This window comes from Corvus kubaryi, unplaced genomic scaffold (assembly GCF_017639235.1).
Source record: "Corvus kubaryi isolate FWS band 111438036 unplaced genomic scaffold, C.kubaryi_AGA036_p1.0 37302, whole genome shotgun sequence".
In the NCBI taxonomy this organism is placed as follows: Eukaryota; Metazoa; Chordata; class Aves; order Passeriformes; family Corvidae; genus Corvus; species Corvus kubaryi.
The window spans coordinates 1,695,812-1,715,208 of NW_024581095.1; the positions used below are offsets into that span (position 1 = coordinate 1,695,812).

The 19,397-nt window shown below is 36.0% G+C and overlaps 1 protein-coding gene across 1 annotated transcript in view; it reads left to right on the forward strand.

Annotated features, from left to right (window-relative positions):
* The window catches only part of FBXL17 (F-box and leucine rich repeat protein 17), a 276,603-nt gene extending 257,630 nt beyond the window's left edge, over window positions 1-18,973 (forward strand). Inside the window, exons 8-9 of the mRNA XM_042028053.1 lie at window positions 3,587-3,729; window positions 17,097-18,973. Of these exons, the coding sequence (XP_041883987.1) occupies window positions 3,587-3,729; window positions 17,097-17,234 (281 nt within the window). The 3' untranslated portion in view covers window positions 17,235-18,973. The remainder of the gene's footprint in view (window positions 1-3,586; window positions 3,730-17,096) is intronic.
* Window positions 18,974-19,397: the final 424 nt, after the last annotated feature.

Consider the following 19,397-nt stretch of genomic DNA (forward strand, 5'->3'; position numbering starts at 1 on the left):
CCAGTGTCAGTTTAACTTAATCAGTTTAAAATAAAGTGAGGTTGAATTACAATTTGCTCTTAGTGGTAGTGCACTAAGGATGGAATTTGTCTGGTTTTCTCAGCTATTGCAGCTGGTCATGTAAAAGATGCTACCCTTTGCTACAAACCTGGTCCTTTCAACTTCTCAGCTACCACAAAGTACGACTACAACCAGAAAACAGTTTTGCTTGATGCAGCTCAAGGCTGTAGCAGTGATTTTCCAATTCCAGTTGGAGACATTACACTTTATCTTCTGCAGAGTAGGAGCTGTACAGTTGATTTCCATTCCACAAACCTAGCACTGGAAAAAGAAATATGATATCTTGCTTTTGCCAAAATATATGGGAGTATAAAAAGGAAAAAAAAGAATTGGATGCCTTGTTAAATGTTCAAAAAAAAGAGAGGTTCATATGGCAAAGCCAACATCTTCGAACTACATGGAGGATTTTTGTGTATCCTTCTCTACTTCAGTGTGTCAGGTTCTTCCCCTTGATCGCTGACCATGTTTTTAAGCTTGGCTATCATTAGTGTTGAAACACATTTCTGACTATTCACTGCTGATTGTGTTGCAGAATCCAAACTTACTTTTGTAAGTGTTTTGCTGCATGTTTCCTTGTTAAATTACTGCCACGCTTTTGAAGAATCGTAGTGTATTCTGATTATTGTGGGCAAATGAAGAGAGGAAGAAAAGCTGTTGAGCAATGCAAACATTTTCTTAGCTGAAACTTGTGGCTTAAAGTATTTTGCTCGTACAAGCAGGAGAAGTGTGTGTACTCAGTAAAAGAACTTTGGGATGCAATAGCCAAGCTCCTCTCTGCACTGTGTAATCCTTCACTTAAACCTGCCTGACTACCACAGGATTGCTTTGCAGAAGTATTTAAAAAAGATGTTTCAGGGAAGATCAGAAGAATATTAACTGGTAAATCTGGAGTCTGTATAAGACAAGTTAATTACAATATGGAATGCAGTTAGTGAACACTTGAATAAATACAGCATATCCTGGAAAAGCTGACACAGCTTTTGTTAAGAGAGGTTGTGCTTCACAATCATATCAGGGTACTTTGAAGAAGTTAGGAAGCAAAAAGGAAGACCTAGTCAATACAGTCTGTTGGGGTTTCCAGGAAGCATTTCCCACAAGGGAAGGTGGTTTTTGAAAGAGGAGAGAATCCTGAACTGCTGGATCCCTTGCCACAGGACATTATGGATGTCATGTTTTGTGGGCTACAAGACCAATCAGATGAACTTATGGGAGTACAGAGGCATAATCCTCACATTTTTCATGTGAGGCAAGTGTTCTGGAAAAGTATTGTTACATTTTCACTGATTCTCATGGTCTTTCTTTATCTCCCACTGCTGAATGCTGATGGGAATGGAATAATTTTCTCTAACCCAGAGTGTTCTTGTGAGGGTGCAGTTGCACACATGGAAATTCCAGAAAATATAGTCACTGGTGTTTTCAAATGGCATACCTTCTGTGTTTGATAGATGAACCGTAGTAATAGATTACTTCAGTATAACATTGTACACTCTTGTCAAAATACTTGGTTTTCCAGAGAGATGTCTGCTGATTTGGGGACAGATTTTGTCAGTGTGTTCTGATGGTCTTTAATGGCACTTCCATAAAAGTATTCTCTGTTGATTATCTTCTCTTTTTTGGCTTTACATAAAGCACTGAAAATAACTAAATATGGTTTTAACTTTACAAACATTGGCAAAAATAATTTAAATGAACCTACATTATTCTAATGTAATGGAAGGCTTTCAATATTTCTGCACTACTTCAAGTCTATAACATTTTGTGTGGAGGTACAATACTCTATAATTACTATAGCTTTTCCTACTGTAAAATGTATGCAGAAAATTTCTGGCTATCCATACTTTTTATTACAGTGATATTTTAAAATGTGTCTGTAAAAAGAAAAAAAGTAAAAAAGTTATTTTTTGCTATATATATATATGTTTATATTTTGCAAAATTAGGACTTGTTTTCAAGAGATGTGCTGGAAAGAGACCAGGAAGTTGGTATTGTCCTACAAAAATCAGTGAAACCATAATGAAACTACATAGGTGCTTTTATCATATTGTTATGTCAGTAACAAAATTCCGTTAATATTGTCCATTTTGGAAAACTGCTGCAAGAAAGAAATTATGCACTACTTCCCCTTCCACAGCTTCTGAGAATGTCTGTGGCCTCTTTTGGCTCATTCTGTTTGCTAACCAAGTCCACCTAGATATTTATAAATAATCAAATTACCCTTACTGCTGTACACTGTCAATACAGTTCTTTGCAGAACCACTGGAAGGTGAGGTGGGTTCTTTTTCTCTTCTTCTAGACCTCAGTTACATGCTGATGAGCTAAGATCGATATCTTGTATATCAGGAGCTACTACTAGCTCTTCATAATTCCTCTTTTTTTTTTTTTTTTTTTTTTTTTTTTTTGTTACCTGACATTTGGGAATGTAGCATGAGCAGACCAGCCTCAGAGCTGCTGAAAAATTATCTCTTTAAGGATACATGAATTACTTGGAATAAGTCACTCCTGCGCCTTCCTTTTCAACAGCTGCCTTATAACTGGAGTTTAAAACTGTGAATATCCTACCCCTTGATTATATGCAGGTGGCTGACTTCTGCACCAGAAACCTTGGCCTTTTTTCTTAGGCTGAGATTTTAGCTGCTAAAATTTCTGTTAATAAATCCCAGCTTGACTTCCTGAGTCCATATTTCTGAAAAGTTCTATAGTCCATGGTGACCAGGGTGCCAGTGATTTCTATCTTTTGTGTCATTGTCATGTCATGACAAAACCTTCCCAGCCGGTTCAGATCCCTTGTGGTTTCTCTTACATACCTTTTTTCAGCCCATTCAGAATTTCCAGATCCTCTTTCCTTTCCTTTTATAAAGGTTCAAATTTTTCTTCTAATTCCTTACGACCTTTTTAACTCTTTCTTTATTTTTTACTGGAAAAGTGTTTGCGAAGAAAACATGAAAGTGAGACATACCATTATTCTTACATCACCAATATGAACAATGAGAAAAAATGTGATTTTAGAATATAATTATAGAATGTATGACATGAGATTTCCTGCTGGGTTTTCTGAAACCATATGTTATGTTGACTCTCAAAATGTCCTGTTAATCTCAGTGCTGTGTTTGTAATATTATTTTCCTGGAAAAAAAGTGTTAATAGTATGAAGTCAGTTATTTTCTCTGAAAAGTGAGATAGAATTGGTTTTATTCTATATTTATTTCAATTTCATTAATTGATCCTTGAGCCTTCTGAAAAAAAATAATTACAAGAATTTGTATAGAATTTGTCCGCTAGTTGGTCTGTTTATCTTGATTAATAGAAAAATATGTTTATCCGTGTGTTCGTATGTGGTTGCACATGCGTGTACTCCTAATTTGAAGAGACAGCTTTTACATAGTTCAGAATTATGAAGTATAATGTCATTTACAAAGTGCATGACAACTGCGTCTCAAACCTTAATTTCAGCATTATTCAGAGTGTACATGGAACGGAGGTTGCCATCTCCAGAGCTGTGTATTTCATGCCTTTAATGTCTTTCCAGCTCTGATAGCCATTGGGCGGTACAGCATGACAATAGAGACGGTGGATGTTGGGTGGTGCAAAGAGATCACGGACCGTGGAGCCACCCAGATTGCTCAGCGCAGCAAATCCCTCAGATACTTGGGACTGATGAGATGTGATCAGGTAAGGAGCCTTTGCCTGAGTTGGTGCCTGATTCTGTGTGTCTGTGAGAGTGTTCCTGTGTATGGGAGAGAGGGAGGGAGGGAGGGAAGGAGGCAGCAGGATTTGTGTTTCTCTGAACAAAAAGGTTTCGTATTCACTACTGTGGCAGTTCTTCTGGTGTGCTGTGTTCACATATGCAGCTAAAAAGGCACCTAGAGAACTAAAGGGAGTATTGTAAATGTTTGCTGATGTAGACTTTCAAAGTATACCCATGGGTTACACTTGCAGCCTGAGGTGCTCACAAGTTTTTTGTAAAATCCGCCCTCTGACAGTTTTGAATATTTTTTGTCTAAAAGTAATTGTTATATCATGTTATAACTGTGACAGACTACTTTGTTTCTTAAAGAGGAAGGAAAAAAAATCTTTAGTGTTACTTCAAGAGTGATTAAGTGATTTTCTATATATCTGTGCTCTTGCTCATATATTGTGTTTTTGAAAACAGAAGGACAAAAATTTGGATAAAACCATAATGCTAAAAAGAGAAAAAAATACTGGGTTTCTTACTATATCGCTTTATACTTGGAGTATAGTAAGAATATGTGTAAGTCTTAGCACTTTACCATTAGAAGAAAAGAGGAGCAGGCAGTCTATCTCCATTTCACCCCCGTATATAGCCTTCAGAAATCATGTTCCTGTTTAGAAAAGAGATCAAAAGGCCCAGGAACACAGCAGAAATACCTAAAAGAAAAGTCACTGGATGTCCAGAATCTCTGACCTCAAGTCTTCACATAAATTTGAAGGGGTTGTTTCTTTTCCAGCCATCATCAACAAAATGTCCAGCTTGTGATGCCGATCATAAGCATCTCTCAGGCTTGTGGATTTTTGGTTGGATACACTCTATGGAAGAACAGGTTTTAGTCTAAAAAACTTCATGCTCCAAACCATTACCTTGCATCCCTCACAGTGCACCATAGAAGAAAGTGACAAAACCCACTATTTCAAATGGCAAGGAATAATAATGTCCAGGTCAGTGGTAAAGTTAGAAATAGCATTTTGTAAAGCCAGCCTTAGGCAGTTTCCAGTTTGAGAGGAGGTTGAGCACTTTGGAAGAATTGCTCTGTCTATCAAAGCTGAGTCCACTTAATCTCCTAAACATTAGTGTTTTATAAGAGCCAACTGACAAAAAGAGTGTGTGAATCTCTTTGATGGATTGTGCTAAGATTATGTACTTAGAGAATGTTAAAAGGGTAACTTGACCCTGGGAATTAGACCTGACCCGGAATCATCTAACCACTTTTGCATGTGTATTTATTTTCTGAATTTAGCTAATGTTGAACAATCAACAAGGATCTAATAAGGGCAATAATTTTATCATGTCTTCAACTGCTATAGAAAATCAATGATCTTGATGTTGAAAACAGGCTTTACGGCCTCGTAAGTTAAGCTATATATAGTTTTTGTTGACATGTACAGTATGTATTCCTCTAATTGCTGGTAAATACTTTTCTGGTTCTTTACGGAGGAGTATGCAACATCTTTTGTGTTGTGAAAGTCAACTACTAAAGGAAAAAATAAATATTCCTTAAGAAAGCTTCAGGGAAGATAGAAAAGAACTGTTGACTGTGTGCCTGCAAGTGTGTGTGTGCATCTGCAAGTATTCTAAGTATGGTAGCTAAAAGATGTTAAGAAATTAGTAGACGCTGTTACAGCAAACAGTGTAGTAGTGGGACTACCACTGGGAATTATTTTCTTGTTTGCAAAGCCTTGATGGGAAGAATAGCTCCACAGACAGAATGAAGTAAGTATCCTTGACTTAAGGGATTTTTGGCAGCTAGAAGATGCCAACTCCCTTTTTCCACTGCAAATGAACAGAGAAATTACTGAACAAAATCGTGTTCTCAACTGTCTCTTCCCAATATCATGCAGAACTAATTTTTTCCAGTGGCTGCTCTATTAAATTAAAAATGTCAGTGTCGAGCACATCATTAAAGAGAATTCTTGGGTGGTGCAGAAGGGTTTATTTACACTCCCTGTTGGCCGAAATTCTTGTCTTTGTACTGTTGTCAGTTTGCAGTGAAGAGAAGGTTAGATTTTTCCCTTCTAACCAGACTTCCTTTTCTAAGGTACTGACTGTTATGCTAGTACCAGGTAGCTTTTATGCCTTTCTAAGAATTCCCAGGCATTTGGAAGGGAAGTACTTAAACACAGTTACATAAGGAACATATGTAAGTCGACTTCAAATGGGTACCACTAAAACACTCTTTATGAGCCAGACTCTTTGGAATTTCTTTGATATGCACTTGACATAAATTAGAGGCGTCAAGGGTCCTCCCCAGAAAGATCAAGAGAGGCTGCAAGCCTGGTTAAAGGCAGTCTCTGTTTTATGCCATTGATTATCCAAGTGCCTCCAGGCAGTGTGTTTCAGTAGATGCAGAGCATTATTGATCCACACCATGAAAATAATCAAATTATTCATTTTTCATCAAACTGCTATTGCCATGACCTTTCTTTTTATCATTTTTCCTACCATCTAACATGCACACCACAAGAGCAATATGGTCTTTGCCTTAAAATAGATGACATTCTGTTGAGAAATGTCATAAAAAAATGCTGACTTTACCATGAGGTCATCATAATGAGAGCATATATTTCAGTTGGAACTTTTCTGTATCAGATGGGATACATCTGAGAGACTATCATCCAGACCTCCAAAAGTGTGAAAGCAATCTAGAGTAGACACTAAGTGTTTTTAAACACCTATGTCCTGGGCAACAGAATTCCCCACTTGTCTGCATACCAACATGAACACTTGGGAGCAGCCAGGCCCCTTCTCCCTTCTGATCTCTCTCGCAGGACAGGGTATCAACTGTGCAAATAAATTTTTGTGTACATGAGTATGTGTGGGTCTGTGCAGGCACCAGGCAGCGCTCAGGACTGCACAAGTCATGTGTTCCATAAAAAAAAAAGTTGCCATTCTGAGTCTCCATTTCTTTTGAAAGCAGTAACAGATAAAATCAGTAGTTATTTAAGGACTAAGCAGGACATTTTAGAGGTTTGTAATTGGAAAAGGCATGAAAGGGAGGGCATTTCTGTTTTGCATTCCAGTGTCGCTGCCTGTGTTTGTGCTGTGCTTCACTCCCAGTGGCAGCAAGCCAGGCTTTGTTCCTTCGTGTCACCTCTTCCCAGTGCTGTGGGAGCAGGGTGGGAGCAGGGTGGAACCACAAACTCCCTGTCCCTCTGCACAGAGGAGTGCTGTGCTGCTGGGGGCTGCAGCCCAAGGTTGTGCTCAGGGGCATGGCAGCTCTGGGTTTGTCACCCCGGTAAACACCAAGAAAAGCATAATAAGGGTTATATTCAATTCACCTCAGCTTAGCTCCCCATTGCAGAAAGAGAACATGACTATTTGTTCTTCTAACCAAATTTTAATTGTAGCTCTGTATTTTTTATCACAGCTTAGGAAAGGGGATATTTTAAAGGATAATTGAACCTTTCCTTTAATTACTTTAAGTACCTTGAGAAAGGTGTGGGCAGTTACAGGATGCTTTCTTTCCTCCCACAAACGCTGACATCAGAATTCCTAAGAGCTTTACTTGCATCCTAAGGGCATAAAATGATGCCTACATCAAAATAACGGATTTAAATGCACGTTTCAAGCTCTTTTTTCTGAACATAGTGTATTGTACATTCCTACCCCTAAAGTGATCTAGATCTTACTTGTTCTAGTTAATTAATTATTTTGATATACTTTACATTTCATATTTTTAAAAAATGGAGGAAGAGGGTGATGTTCTCTATATTAAGTATTGCTAGAACTCATTTGAAAGATGTCTTTATATCACTTCTTTCTTGTGCTCTCACAGGAAGTGAAACAGCTTTAAATAACGGCAGCTTGCAATCTTCACCCTTGGGGAAAATGGCTGGGTATCAACTAGGAAATAGAGGCTAAAAATTTGATTTTTTTTTTCTGGGTGATAGCTTGACTGGTTGAGCAATGTGTCACAATAATCTTCCTGCAACTTTTCTCATGCAAAATTTTCATATTTCAAGATCCTTTTCCTATAACTGTGGTGCCATTTGTAATGGTTATCAGCAGTGTTCCACGTAAATGCAGGAGACATTTCTTGGGAAAATAGGCAGAAAAATGACACTGAAAAACAGAGGCCACAAAATTCAATATTCACCACTATGTGTGAATGAAATGAAGAGAGTCCAACAAAGTTGGCTGTGAAAGGATACACAACTTAGTTAATAAATCATGTTGGCCCTTATTCCTTGCTTTCTTCTTTTTTTTTTTTGCCTTGCTTTTTTCTATCTTTTGAGATGAATTTCTCAAAAAAGACATGGTTTCTTTTCATGAAAATACTTCTGAAAGCCTGTAGCTTATTCCAGATTACTTTCTCAGATGAATTGTAGCACATATTTCCTATTCTAGTTTTACTGGGATATTAGAGCACAGAAATTGATGGTCAGTACAACTGACAAAAAGACAAACTATTTTATGTTATCAGAGAGAGGAAGAAAGATTCCTAAAAATAAAAATGGTCAGTTAACAAATCATTTGCATCTTAAGTAAGAACAGGATTTTTAGACAATATGTGGACTTTTAATATAATTTATCACTTTGTCCTTCTACAAAACCTGTTTTAGAAATATTTGTAAATACATATTCAGTAAAGACTGCAAATCATTAGCATAACAGGAATACAGCTCCTGTTGTTTAGGAGAAACATTTTTACCTGTCACTCACAAGCTTTTAATTTACACAGCTAGTCTGCAACTGAAGGTAAGTGAAAAGGAGCCAATATCCTCGGTTCTAGAGATACATCTTGCAATTTCAAATATACTTTTGAGCTAAACTGTTCCTAATCAATGTCAGAATAGTGAGAATACAGAGCCATGGCTTGTTTTAATATAATTATCACAGCAATTTGCCTTCCACTTTCAGAAAATGCTAACTATCATTAGCCTGATCAGAAAACCTGCCAAATTGCTACCATTTCTTCTTTTATATTCCATGGGGTTCATTTTGAGATTTGAAATTATGGTTTTGTGATTTGAAGAGGAATGAAAATATCCAATCCTTCCCTTTAAGAAAAATTCTGTAGCCCTTTTTTTCTGTTAAATTACTATAATTTGTTCAAGTTACATTGCTGCATATTAAAAAGGAATTGCCGTATTTTTTAAAGTTTTATGTGTATAATGTAGGAGCTGCAATTGATACATCTCTCTATGAATAATGAAGATTTTAGATTCATGAAATCTGCGAATCCCATTAGAAGGAAACCACAGCTATCCCACAACAAAAGAAGAATAGCATTTATTTCACTTTGGTTTTCAATACAACAATTTTAAAAGTCTGAACAATACTACTTTTGGCTTTTTCCCCCTTGCTAACTAGGATAACAGATCCATTATGTGTGTAAACGAAAGCATCTGCTAAAATAAAAAAAATAAAAAAAAAAAGGATTTTTATACAAGCTGAAGAATTTGCTCTTCTAGTTTAACTGTTTCTTTGCTAAAAGATTTTTATCGTCCACACTGATAGCTCTGCAACAGTTCCATGGCAATGGGCTGCAGATGGAATCCTCCAGAGTTAATGAAACTGTCCTTGTTTTTAAAAAGCATCTACTTGACCATGTCATTCTGTAATAGAAAGATGGGCCCTCAGGTGCTGATCAACAATTCAAAATCATGACAAGGCCAACTATTAAGGAAGAGTACAATGTGAACTAGTCAGCATTTTTATGAATTAAAAAGAAAAAATAAGGGAGAAATTTTTTTAGAAGCATTGCTCCCTGGAACTTCCAGTTATTTTTGCCAGCTGGCAACTTTTGAGAAAGATTTCTCCATTAGTTTTACGTGCCGTCATTTTGACAGGTATTACAGTAATGTGCTCAAATTATTGTTAATGTAGTCAAATAGGAAGGAAAATATTCAGTGTTATTAATTCAACAGGCAGAAAGTAATCTGAAAGGAAATTTATCACTATATAAATTACCACTGTCATTTCACTGCATCTGGGTCTTTATTAACTGCAATTTTTAAAAGAATAAAGTTTTTGAAATGTGTATAGTACTGGTAATATTTTTACCTGGAAATATTCTGTAGGTGGGGTCTAGAAGTTTGATGAAATGAGCAGAATTAGTAAACCAAATAACCAGCCAAACTGAAAGGCTCCTTTAGAATGGTTTCTCTGTTTTAATAGAAAAATAAACCTCCACAAAAGAGAATTGAGAGTGAAACCTTTATTACTTACACAGCTTCAATATTCAGTAATGTGTGGCAACAATGATTAGGACAGAAAGCCCTGAAATAATGGCTGTGCTAGAAAACTGTGCATCCTCACAGAGATCTGAAATGGGTGTTGGTAGTTTGCAGCAGACTGGCAGTTTGAGGCAATAGCATTCACATGAGAAAACAACCACAACAATGAATTTCATTCCTTTCAGGTGAGATTTAAGCAAGAACTGTAAAGTAGATATACTCCAGCAAGCAACCTTGCTACACTTTCGTAAAATCCTTCCAGAAGTGCTACCATGGAATATGAGAAGATTTGTGTATTCCATTTATTTCAATTCACATGGCAGAAAAGATAGCAGATATTTCTGTTTACCTACTCCTTCCCCTTTACAAATATAAATGGGTAATTATTTGTTAAGGTTTAACACAAGTTGTCAAATGTCATGCTAATAATAGCACATCAGACTAAACTTGGCAGTTTCATTATTTATGAGCCTACAAATACAGTGTTTGTATGTGTGTGCATGTGTGGTTTTCTTTTTTTTTTTTTTAATAACAGCATCCTCTAAGTCAAAATACATTCTTTTCTCAAGTCGTAAGGGACTTTATTTGGACTATAGGATATTGTGCTAATATTGGTAGTGCTGTTATTTTATTAAAGTCCTAAACAAAGGTTCTGCCCCTGGGCATAAGGGCAGTCACTGAAACTCTGTGGAATATGTCTGCCTTAGCTGATCAAGTGCACTTCACACAAAACATTTCCAGAAATCTTTAATTTTGTTATGGCTACAGGCAACAGTTATAATTGGGCCACCTGAGAATATAATTCATTCAACTATTAGCAGAAAAAAAATCAAACAGAGTGCACTTTTTATAAGACACTCACTTGAGGAAGCAAAGTACAACTTAGAGAAGAGAAAGATTGTGTGAAAATGTTTTGCTTATAACTCCAAGTGTGTATATTTTGGATTTTGTTGTAAACCATTAGAGAAATTGGAAGATAAAATGTTTTCCAAATCCATCATTATGGATACACACAATGACTATAAAGTAATTTCTTTGACCATTGCATACAAATTTGGCTTTCGTGCAATACTGCTCTAAGTGTACTGAGACAGAGCACACACAATTCAGTACCACTAATGCTGCAATACCACTCCATAAGCAAAAACGTCAACATTATTATAAGAAAGCTGTCGGGGTCTCCTCCCCCCGCCGTGTAGCCCTGGGAGAGGGGCCCTGAGGGCACAGACACGGGGTTTCCCTGCCCCTGCTCAGCCTCGTTCCCGTTGGTTGGTTTGTGTTCCCTGCGCGGGCAGAAGGACCCTTGGTCCCGTGACTGGAACAGTTCCTGGGCAGAGCTCCGGCCATGCGGCTGGAGAAATAAACATCTCTGAAACAGCTATCAAGAATCTGTCTGTCCGTATATATTTCCTTTCCACGGGACTCCTGGTTTGATATATGCGTGTTACAGTAATCCCCGCTGTAACAGAAAACCTTTTGGGGACAAATCCATTTGCATTTCTTTTGTGTGAAGTTGATTTTGTGGTTCTTTATATGTAGAAATGTAATGATAATACTTGTGCCATTATCTAGCCCAACTATCTGTATGGCAGCCCTGAAAATGTTTTGGTCTGAATGTTACCTCTCACCTGCTAAGATTTCCCTAAAATTCTTAGCAAGTACTAGATTTCTAAGATTAAGCTAGCAGTTCTATGTGTTGTTAATGCCTTTCTGTGCAGATATTGCTGACTCAGAGTATTTTAAATTGGTTTGTTATTTTTTATTAATGACTGGCCTATAAAGTTATGTAACTGGAGATACCAACATGCCTCAGAAATCAGCCAGCCAATGTCCCTTCCGAGGGCTAGGTTAGATACTATGCAGAAATTATTTCAGCCATCATCCCTGAATGGTGGTCTGAGGGACATAAGCAGGCTTTTGAATGAAGTTCTAATGATGCACCTTTGCAATAATCCAGTTTTACAAACTTTAGCTTTTTTATTTATATAACTGCTTATTAGTTTCAGTTATTAACTTGGAGTGGCGATAACTTTTTCTTTTCAATTATCAAGTGAGTTGGTCATTAAACTGAAGTCACTAAGATGTGAAGGGTTTTAGGTTTTGTTATTGAACAAGACCATTCAAACTCTTTAGATTAATGCTGAATACTCATTCACTATGTAGAGCTGCATAAAACTTACAGCTCAGGTGATGACTCTACTCTTCAGTATTGCTCTAGATAACACAGACATTCTTGGCACATTTTAATAGCTTTAGAGTCAGAACTGCCTTCTAAGACTGACCTTGATGCACCCATAGGAGGAGTTTTGGAGATCAGTAGGAAATCTTGCAATTCTTGACAATTTAGTGAAAGAGTATCCAGTCCCAGAGAAGATTTCCAGGGCATGGTATCAACTAAAGACAAGCTAAGGAAAAGTAACTAGGGAAGTCCTGTTTAGGAAAAGCACCTATAACCTCTGTTTCTGTTCCTGAGCTGTGAATGAAGCTATCAGTCTCATTAAAAAGAAGTAGCTAGTTTGGCTGATGGTTTCAAATGTAATCTCTAATTTACCTTAACAGGATTAGGAAAACTTGACTCCTTTGAATTTAATAAGATCTGCCGTAGGAATATTTAAAAAAAAAAAAAAAAAAAAAAAAAAGTTTAAAAAAAAATATCGTAGCCCTTTGAAATAATTTTATATCTTCAGAAATCCCTAATTTTAGAATCTAAAAATCAAAGAAAACAATGCTGGAATTATCACTAGAACCAAATGACACAGCACATTTAAAAGGAAAAAAAAATAAAATTACCTAATAAGTATTTTTTTCTTGCAGTTTGAATTTTTCATGAAAACTTGTGGAAGGGTGGCATAACAGAAATTTCTGAAGATGTTCTGTGTCAGATGAATGGTGTACCAAATCAGTAAATACTGGCAATCAGACTAAATGAGTAAATATGGCATGCTAGATCAAAGTATGAATGAATATTTTAATGTGAGTAGCTTTCACTTTACTCTGAGCCTGAAAAAATCAGCTCAGAAGTGTTGGTTACTTTATTCTGGGAAAAATATTTACAGATTGGTGGGGGTTTTCAGGCTTTCTGTTACGGGCAAATCATTTCACCTAAAGGAGAGTACAGTGTTGAGCACTGATTTCCCATTTTTCTATGTATTTCAGCCACGTAGCTGTGTGTGTACATGTGTGTACATAGCAGAGTGAAATGAAAGTTCTCCAAAGAGGCACTCACAAAACCCTTTTGCCTGCGTTCCATTTCACATGAAGGGTATTCTTGTTCTTCTTTCCAAGATGAACTCCTAATTATCACATGAGAAATATTCTCTAGCACTGATAATATTTAAATCCTCTCTGTACAACCACACTGTCATTAGACAAAGAAGAAATTAAGGAGGTCCTACCCCAGATAACATCTGTCACAAAGTCAAGTATATTCTGCTGGGAAATAGGCATTATGTGTTCAGGTGTCTTTAAGCAAGAAGTATTCAAAATTATGACCTCTAAGTAACTGCTCTAATTGAGTTAAAGAGAGATGATACCACTTGGTCTTGCCAGTTTCTGTAACCCATCTTCTCCTTTGTTTTGGTTTTTTAATCAATTCTTTGGCCTGGGATAAATTTTTATTTCAGAAAGAAAAAATAAGTTTCAAACCAGTCTTTGTTGTTATTTTCTTTTTTTTGTTTGATGACCAGGATGTGCACAAACCTATTATTTTCATTCTTAATGATAAGGGGTGCATTCTTTCATTATGTGTTAAAATATAATTGAAGAGCTATTCAGATTCAAATGAATGATTATGTATTAGATAATCTAAGTAGTTTATCTGCAGATAGTCTTTCTTCTGACAACTCAAAAGATGAAGATTAATGAAAGTTCTCTGAAAGAAAAATATAGCATTTTACAGCATATTAAGATGTGGAGATTTTTAGTTTTCATTCACTGAAGAAGAATGTTTAAGCTCAGAAGGGAAAATTGCTCTGTTTGTGTAATGAACTTATTTTGGGAATGACATTCAGTACTTTCGTTTTATCACCAGCCAGGCTGATCTTAACAAAGAGACAGAAGCTTGTGTTCTAATGGCTGGGCATAAGACTTCTTTTCATCTTAATCCCGCCACTAGGGAAATGATGACAAGGATACTAACAAAGTTGACTTAGATATTACTTTTCACATTCATTAACAAAGAATAAAATTTTATTTCTCTTCTTTATATTTGTCAGATAGTGCCAACACTATGGAGAGTTTTAAATACTAAAAGTTTTTCACTGTTTTAGTGTCTGACCTGACTTTTCTCGTGGTAAAGAAAAGGTATCAAAATCTTCTGATAGGGAATAATTTTTTTCTCATCTCTAGATCCGGGTTGGTTTGCCACTGCCAAATAGGATCCTTTTTCTCCCTCTTTTGTTGTGTAATCTTACATTGAATTTAATAGGGCATAGTTTTTAACTCTTTGCTGTTTACTCTCTTAGGATTAAAAATACTTATATTTAACTTAAAGTTACATATATTCAATCATTTATCATGAAGCTTTGTAAGATAATTTTTTCCTTTATCATGAGAGTAAACTCAGTTTTTCAAACTCAAAGTAATTTATTTCTGTGAATGTTACGGTTCCAAATAGATACATAGGATTTGTCATTACTTTGCTGTTTAACAAGTTATAACAGAGCTTATTGTCTAGGATCAAACTAATAATTTAAATTATTTACTTAATGCTCCAGTAAAAAATGGAGAAAAGCTTCTACTCTTCAGGCTTTGGTCATAAAACAGCTGTTTTTGTCAGTGGCACTTCTGCAATAGTTTTATCTGCCTTCTTCATATTCCTGTTTATTTTGTAACTGTATTTGGCACTTGATGCCAAAAGCTTCTTTCTTCTGTTTAGTAAAATACTAATAGCAAATAGCAACAATTTTATTAACTATCATTCTATCTAGTAATAATTGTATTGGAAAAAAATTAGGACAAACAGTTAGTGCGAGGTCGTTTACCATAGATTTCTTCACAGGTTTTAAAACTAAAAGATACCATTGTAACATCATCTGCCTTCTTGAGTGTCATGGGCCATGCTTAAGTTAGCCTGGTAGTAAATACATCAGCTTATACCTAGCTAGACTATACATGTCCTGAGTCCAATACACCAGGATATGGAGATCATTCAGTACCTTCCTGTGTGTGCGCATCATCTTTACATTGAATTCACCTTGCTTGTTTCTTATAACAGAGAGTATGCATATGACACTGGCTCTAAAGCCATAATATCCGTGCTATTCTAACAAATAATGCACCACAGGTAAATTCATAACTTCTATTTACTGGTAATATTTGCAGCTATCTAGTAGATAAATAATGCATCTTCTTCAAGTTTCCCATTGAGAAAGAGCAAAATGAGCAGCTGTCTGTTGTAAGCATCTTTGTTGTGGGTGAGTTAACCATTGAGATAAGTTTCTGGTAGCATGAGAGATTGTGCCATGGGTCTCTGCAGCATAACTCTGATGAAAAGAGACTTTTGACTATTTTTTGAATAGGCATAAAGTAGCAAATTACTGCTACTTTAGGGATTCTTCCCTTCCAAGCAATATTTCTGTGAATTGTAGCTTACAGTTTGCAAGTATGTATTCAGCTGTAAATATCAAATATTATGGGGGACTTGTGCTATCTCTGATTTCATTTTGATTTATTAGAAGTCACTTCTTGTTTTTCAGCGCTGGAAGATGTTACTGTAACATAGCAATTTGCAAGAGCAGTACAGTTTGTGCTGTGAAGTTAAACCAGTTTTCTATCCAAGTCAGTCTCAGCTAGATGAAACTTCCAATGAAGATTGAGTGTATCTATTATCAAAGTAGAAGAACTGGATATTAAACCTTTCATTTATCCTTGTCATTGGGTGCAATCACTGTTCAGAAAGAAGCTCTCCTTGTTATCTTTTATGGGCAAAAATATTATTAGATACTGTGGTTACCGTGCTTTAAAATATTATTCACAAGACAGATCTTTGTAATGGTAGTAAACATTTCAGCCTGGCTTTTTAGTTTTGGCCTTGAATGTGGAGCACTGTGGATAAAAAAAAAGCAAACAATGCCATCAGTTGTACATCCTACTGATGTAGGTGGTTCAGCAACTGTAGTATCAATGCATTTTAAAATGCCCATCTGTTCAGCAAAGATTTCAAAGAGAGCCAACTAGAAGTCATGGTTCTTAGGTTAATCTTTTATTTGTGTAAAGGCTGAAGAAAGCTGTTTACCTCTGTGATATGAACTGCAATCATCTTTAAAATAATTGACAAATTAATCCTCTCACAGCACTGCAATTGTAAAGGTGTTAGGTTTAGCTGGCCTTGTCTGGTTGCCTTGTCTTATGAAGAATAAAGGTGCTAACTTTGATGTCTCAGGTTTAAGAGGGACATGCCAGACCCAACAATCTTGTATGTTTTTAATTATTGATCCCAACTCTGCGGAGTTATCCTCACAACAGAAGGCTAAAATAAGATCTTCTGCCAGTGATGTATGTGAAGACATGCAGGACTTTTACCTTTTGGAAGAAGGGACATATAGGAGTAATTGATCTACCTGCAACATAGAATAATTTGTATTTTTTTCCCCATGTTTGGTCATATTATCTAGTACTTTTCATTGCAAACCTGTTGATAGCAACCATACAGTGCAAGTTCATTTCAGTGAAGTTAATTGTGGAGTTACTACTTAGTATGTGTAAATGTCTCCATAACTGTGCCATAAATTAATTAATAGATGTAATCCGTTTTCATTTTCCAAAGCCAAAAATATCTCACATTTTTAAACTTATGTCTGAAATTTGAGTAAATAGCTTCTGTTTGAAGGTAGAAATCTGTTGCTCTGGGCAGCACTCTGTTAAACCAGGATGGTAAAACTTCTTCCTTTACAGTAAAATCAAAGCATGGGGTTTTACTTTGTTTTTTTTTTTTCATTCTCTAACGGACATTACATTCTGTATATTTATTTTGTGATAAATGGACCCAAACCTATAGCAACAGTAAGGAACCCCATCCTGCAAGCCCGCCCAGGAGTCCAAAGTTTGTCCATTTTTTTAGCTTGCCTAATGTTACCTTCTTCATTCACTTTCTGCATATCACAGGTTCTTTTCTTGTGTTGCAGGTGAACGAGGCCACAGTGGAGCAGCTGGTACAGCAATATCCACATATAACCTTCAGTACTGTGCTACAGGATTGCAAGAGAACACTGGAGCGGGCTTATCAAATGGGCTGGACACCCAATATGTCTTCTGGCTCCTAACCTTCTGTATCAACATGTTCCACTCTGCTGCATTCAGTAGATCTAATGGGGATTGCAGAAGGGTTTATAACCTTTCATATGATGCAATATAGTTGTGAGTTTACAGAGGTTACAGTAAAATGGCAAAAGCTGTACACTGACTTTAATGTACTGTACAACTAAGTACAAATATTGAAGCAAAACTTTAGAAATGCGTTGTGGTTTTGTTTGCATAAAAGTTATAAAAGCCTTTGGCAAATTTCTTGAAGTGGATTCCTACTAGTTCTCTGGATAGTTTGAGTTATAGATGTTAAGCTTGTTTTCCTCTGTTTACTTTGCCTTGGTCATGTGTGTTTCCTTTGATCTGTAAATGGTAACTCAGTGCTAGCACCAGTGCAGTTGATCAACAGAGGCCTGTGTCGAAACTGGGAACTAAACTTGATGCTTTTTATTTACTAAATCTACCCCAGAGGTTTTAAGATACAGAGTAATAAGAAAATCTACAGTTATTTACCATTTTCTTATCATCTTTCTTTTTTTTTAAATATTAGAAGCTGTAGTGATTTTTAAATCTTTCCACCTTGACATTTTAATAATGAGTAACAGTGCTTAGCCTAACAATGATAACCAGCTATAGTTCATGAAGACAAAGAATAGCTGAGTACACCAACTATCAGAAATCATTTTATTTTGCTGAAAAATTATTATTTTATTTGGCTGAAAAACTTTAATTTTTATTTAAGTGAACTTGCCTCCTCTGACTATGCTGTTCTGTTGATGAATTGGAACAGTCAGATGAATGGGTATAAATCAGTAACAGGATCGCTTTCATTTCCTGTGTGGTTTTATTTTAGAATGGATCTCACAATGCAAATAGTGCTTACCTTGAGAATGCCATCTAAACATGAGTCCCATCGCGAGTACCATTTTGTAGGATCAGATGCTTCTTAATACAGTGTGGGCAAGAAAATATCCAAATTAAACACATAAAATGATTGATTTTCTTTGTGAGACTGTTATGGTTTAACCCTGAACAGCAACCAAGTACCAAGCAGCCTTTCTCTCACTCTCTGTCACACTGCATTCTAAGGAGTTAAATTTGAGCAGGGAATTGTGAAAATACAAACATTGCAGCTTCAATTTGGAGCTGCCTTAACCTTTAGAGTATTACCATTTGGTTAAGAATGTTGTCAGGTGTGTAACACTGGATATTTGTTTTTCAAAGGTTACAGCATTTTAATCCAAACTATAAAATGCTTAAGCTTCAGCTGAAAAGTTGCCTTTATTGTCAAAATGTTTTGCTAATCCAGAAGGCCTAATGCAGTATAACATAGAAGCTTGTTTAGTATGGCTGTATAACTCTGTAAAGCTGTTTGTTGATTTCCATAGCATAATTTTTTACAACAGAAACATCAGCTCACATTACTTCCAGTGAGGATGTTGAATGTTTTCTTATTAGACTTTTCAAAATGGGGATGAACTAATTTCTCTGGAAAAAAAATATATCGCAAAGATTTTGTTTAAAATAAGTGGTAAATACTTGTGAACATGTGTAATGCTATGCTTTCTATTTACTCCAAAATGGCAACAATATTTTAAGAATAAAGCCAGTGAATTATATTGCAGATATAGTACAGAATCTTAGTCAATTTTCTTTTAATGTCTCTTTATGAGTGCATTAAAACTATTCACACAATTTGTAAGTTTCTATTTTTTTGTGAGACCTTTGATCTTGCAATAAACTTTAATAAAATAAGAAAGATGGGATGTTTTCTGTTTATCTGTGCTGCTAACTTTACTTAGACGGTACTAACAGAGAGTCTCAAATCTCCGTTGTTGAATAGGTAGAACTCACCTGGACATGATCCTTAGTAAACTGGCCCTGCTGTGACTGACAGAGTTTAATTAGATGGCACCCAGAGATCTTTTTCAATCTAAAATATAACTCTACGGATTTTTAAAATATTATGGGTCTGGTTGGTAATCTCTTTTCTTTTCTGTCACTTAAGTCTCTTCCAGTAGTTTTGCCTTTTACTGACTATTCATCTCTCAGTTTTATCAACACTAATCAATAGATCTCAGCGTGACTAATTAATTTTAGTTTTATGTGGTATAAGAACTCTAGATGGAAATATGTTTTTCTAATAGCACTGTTGACACAGATAACTCCTTGATTTCCTTATA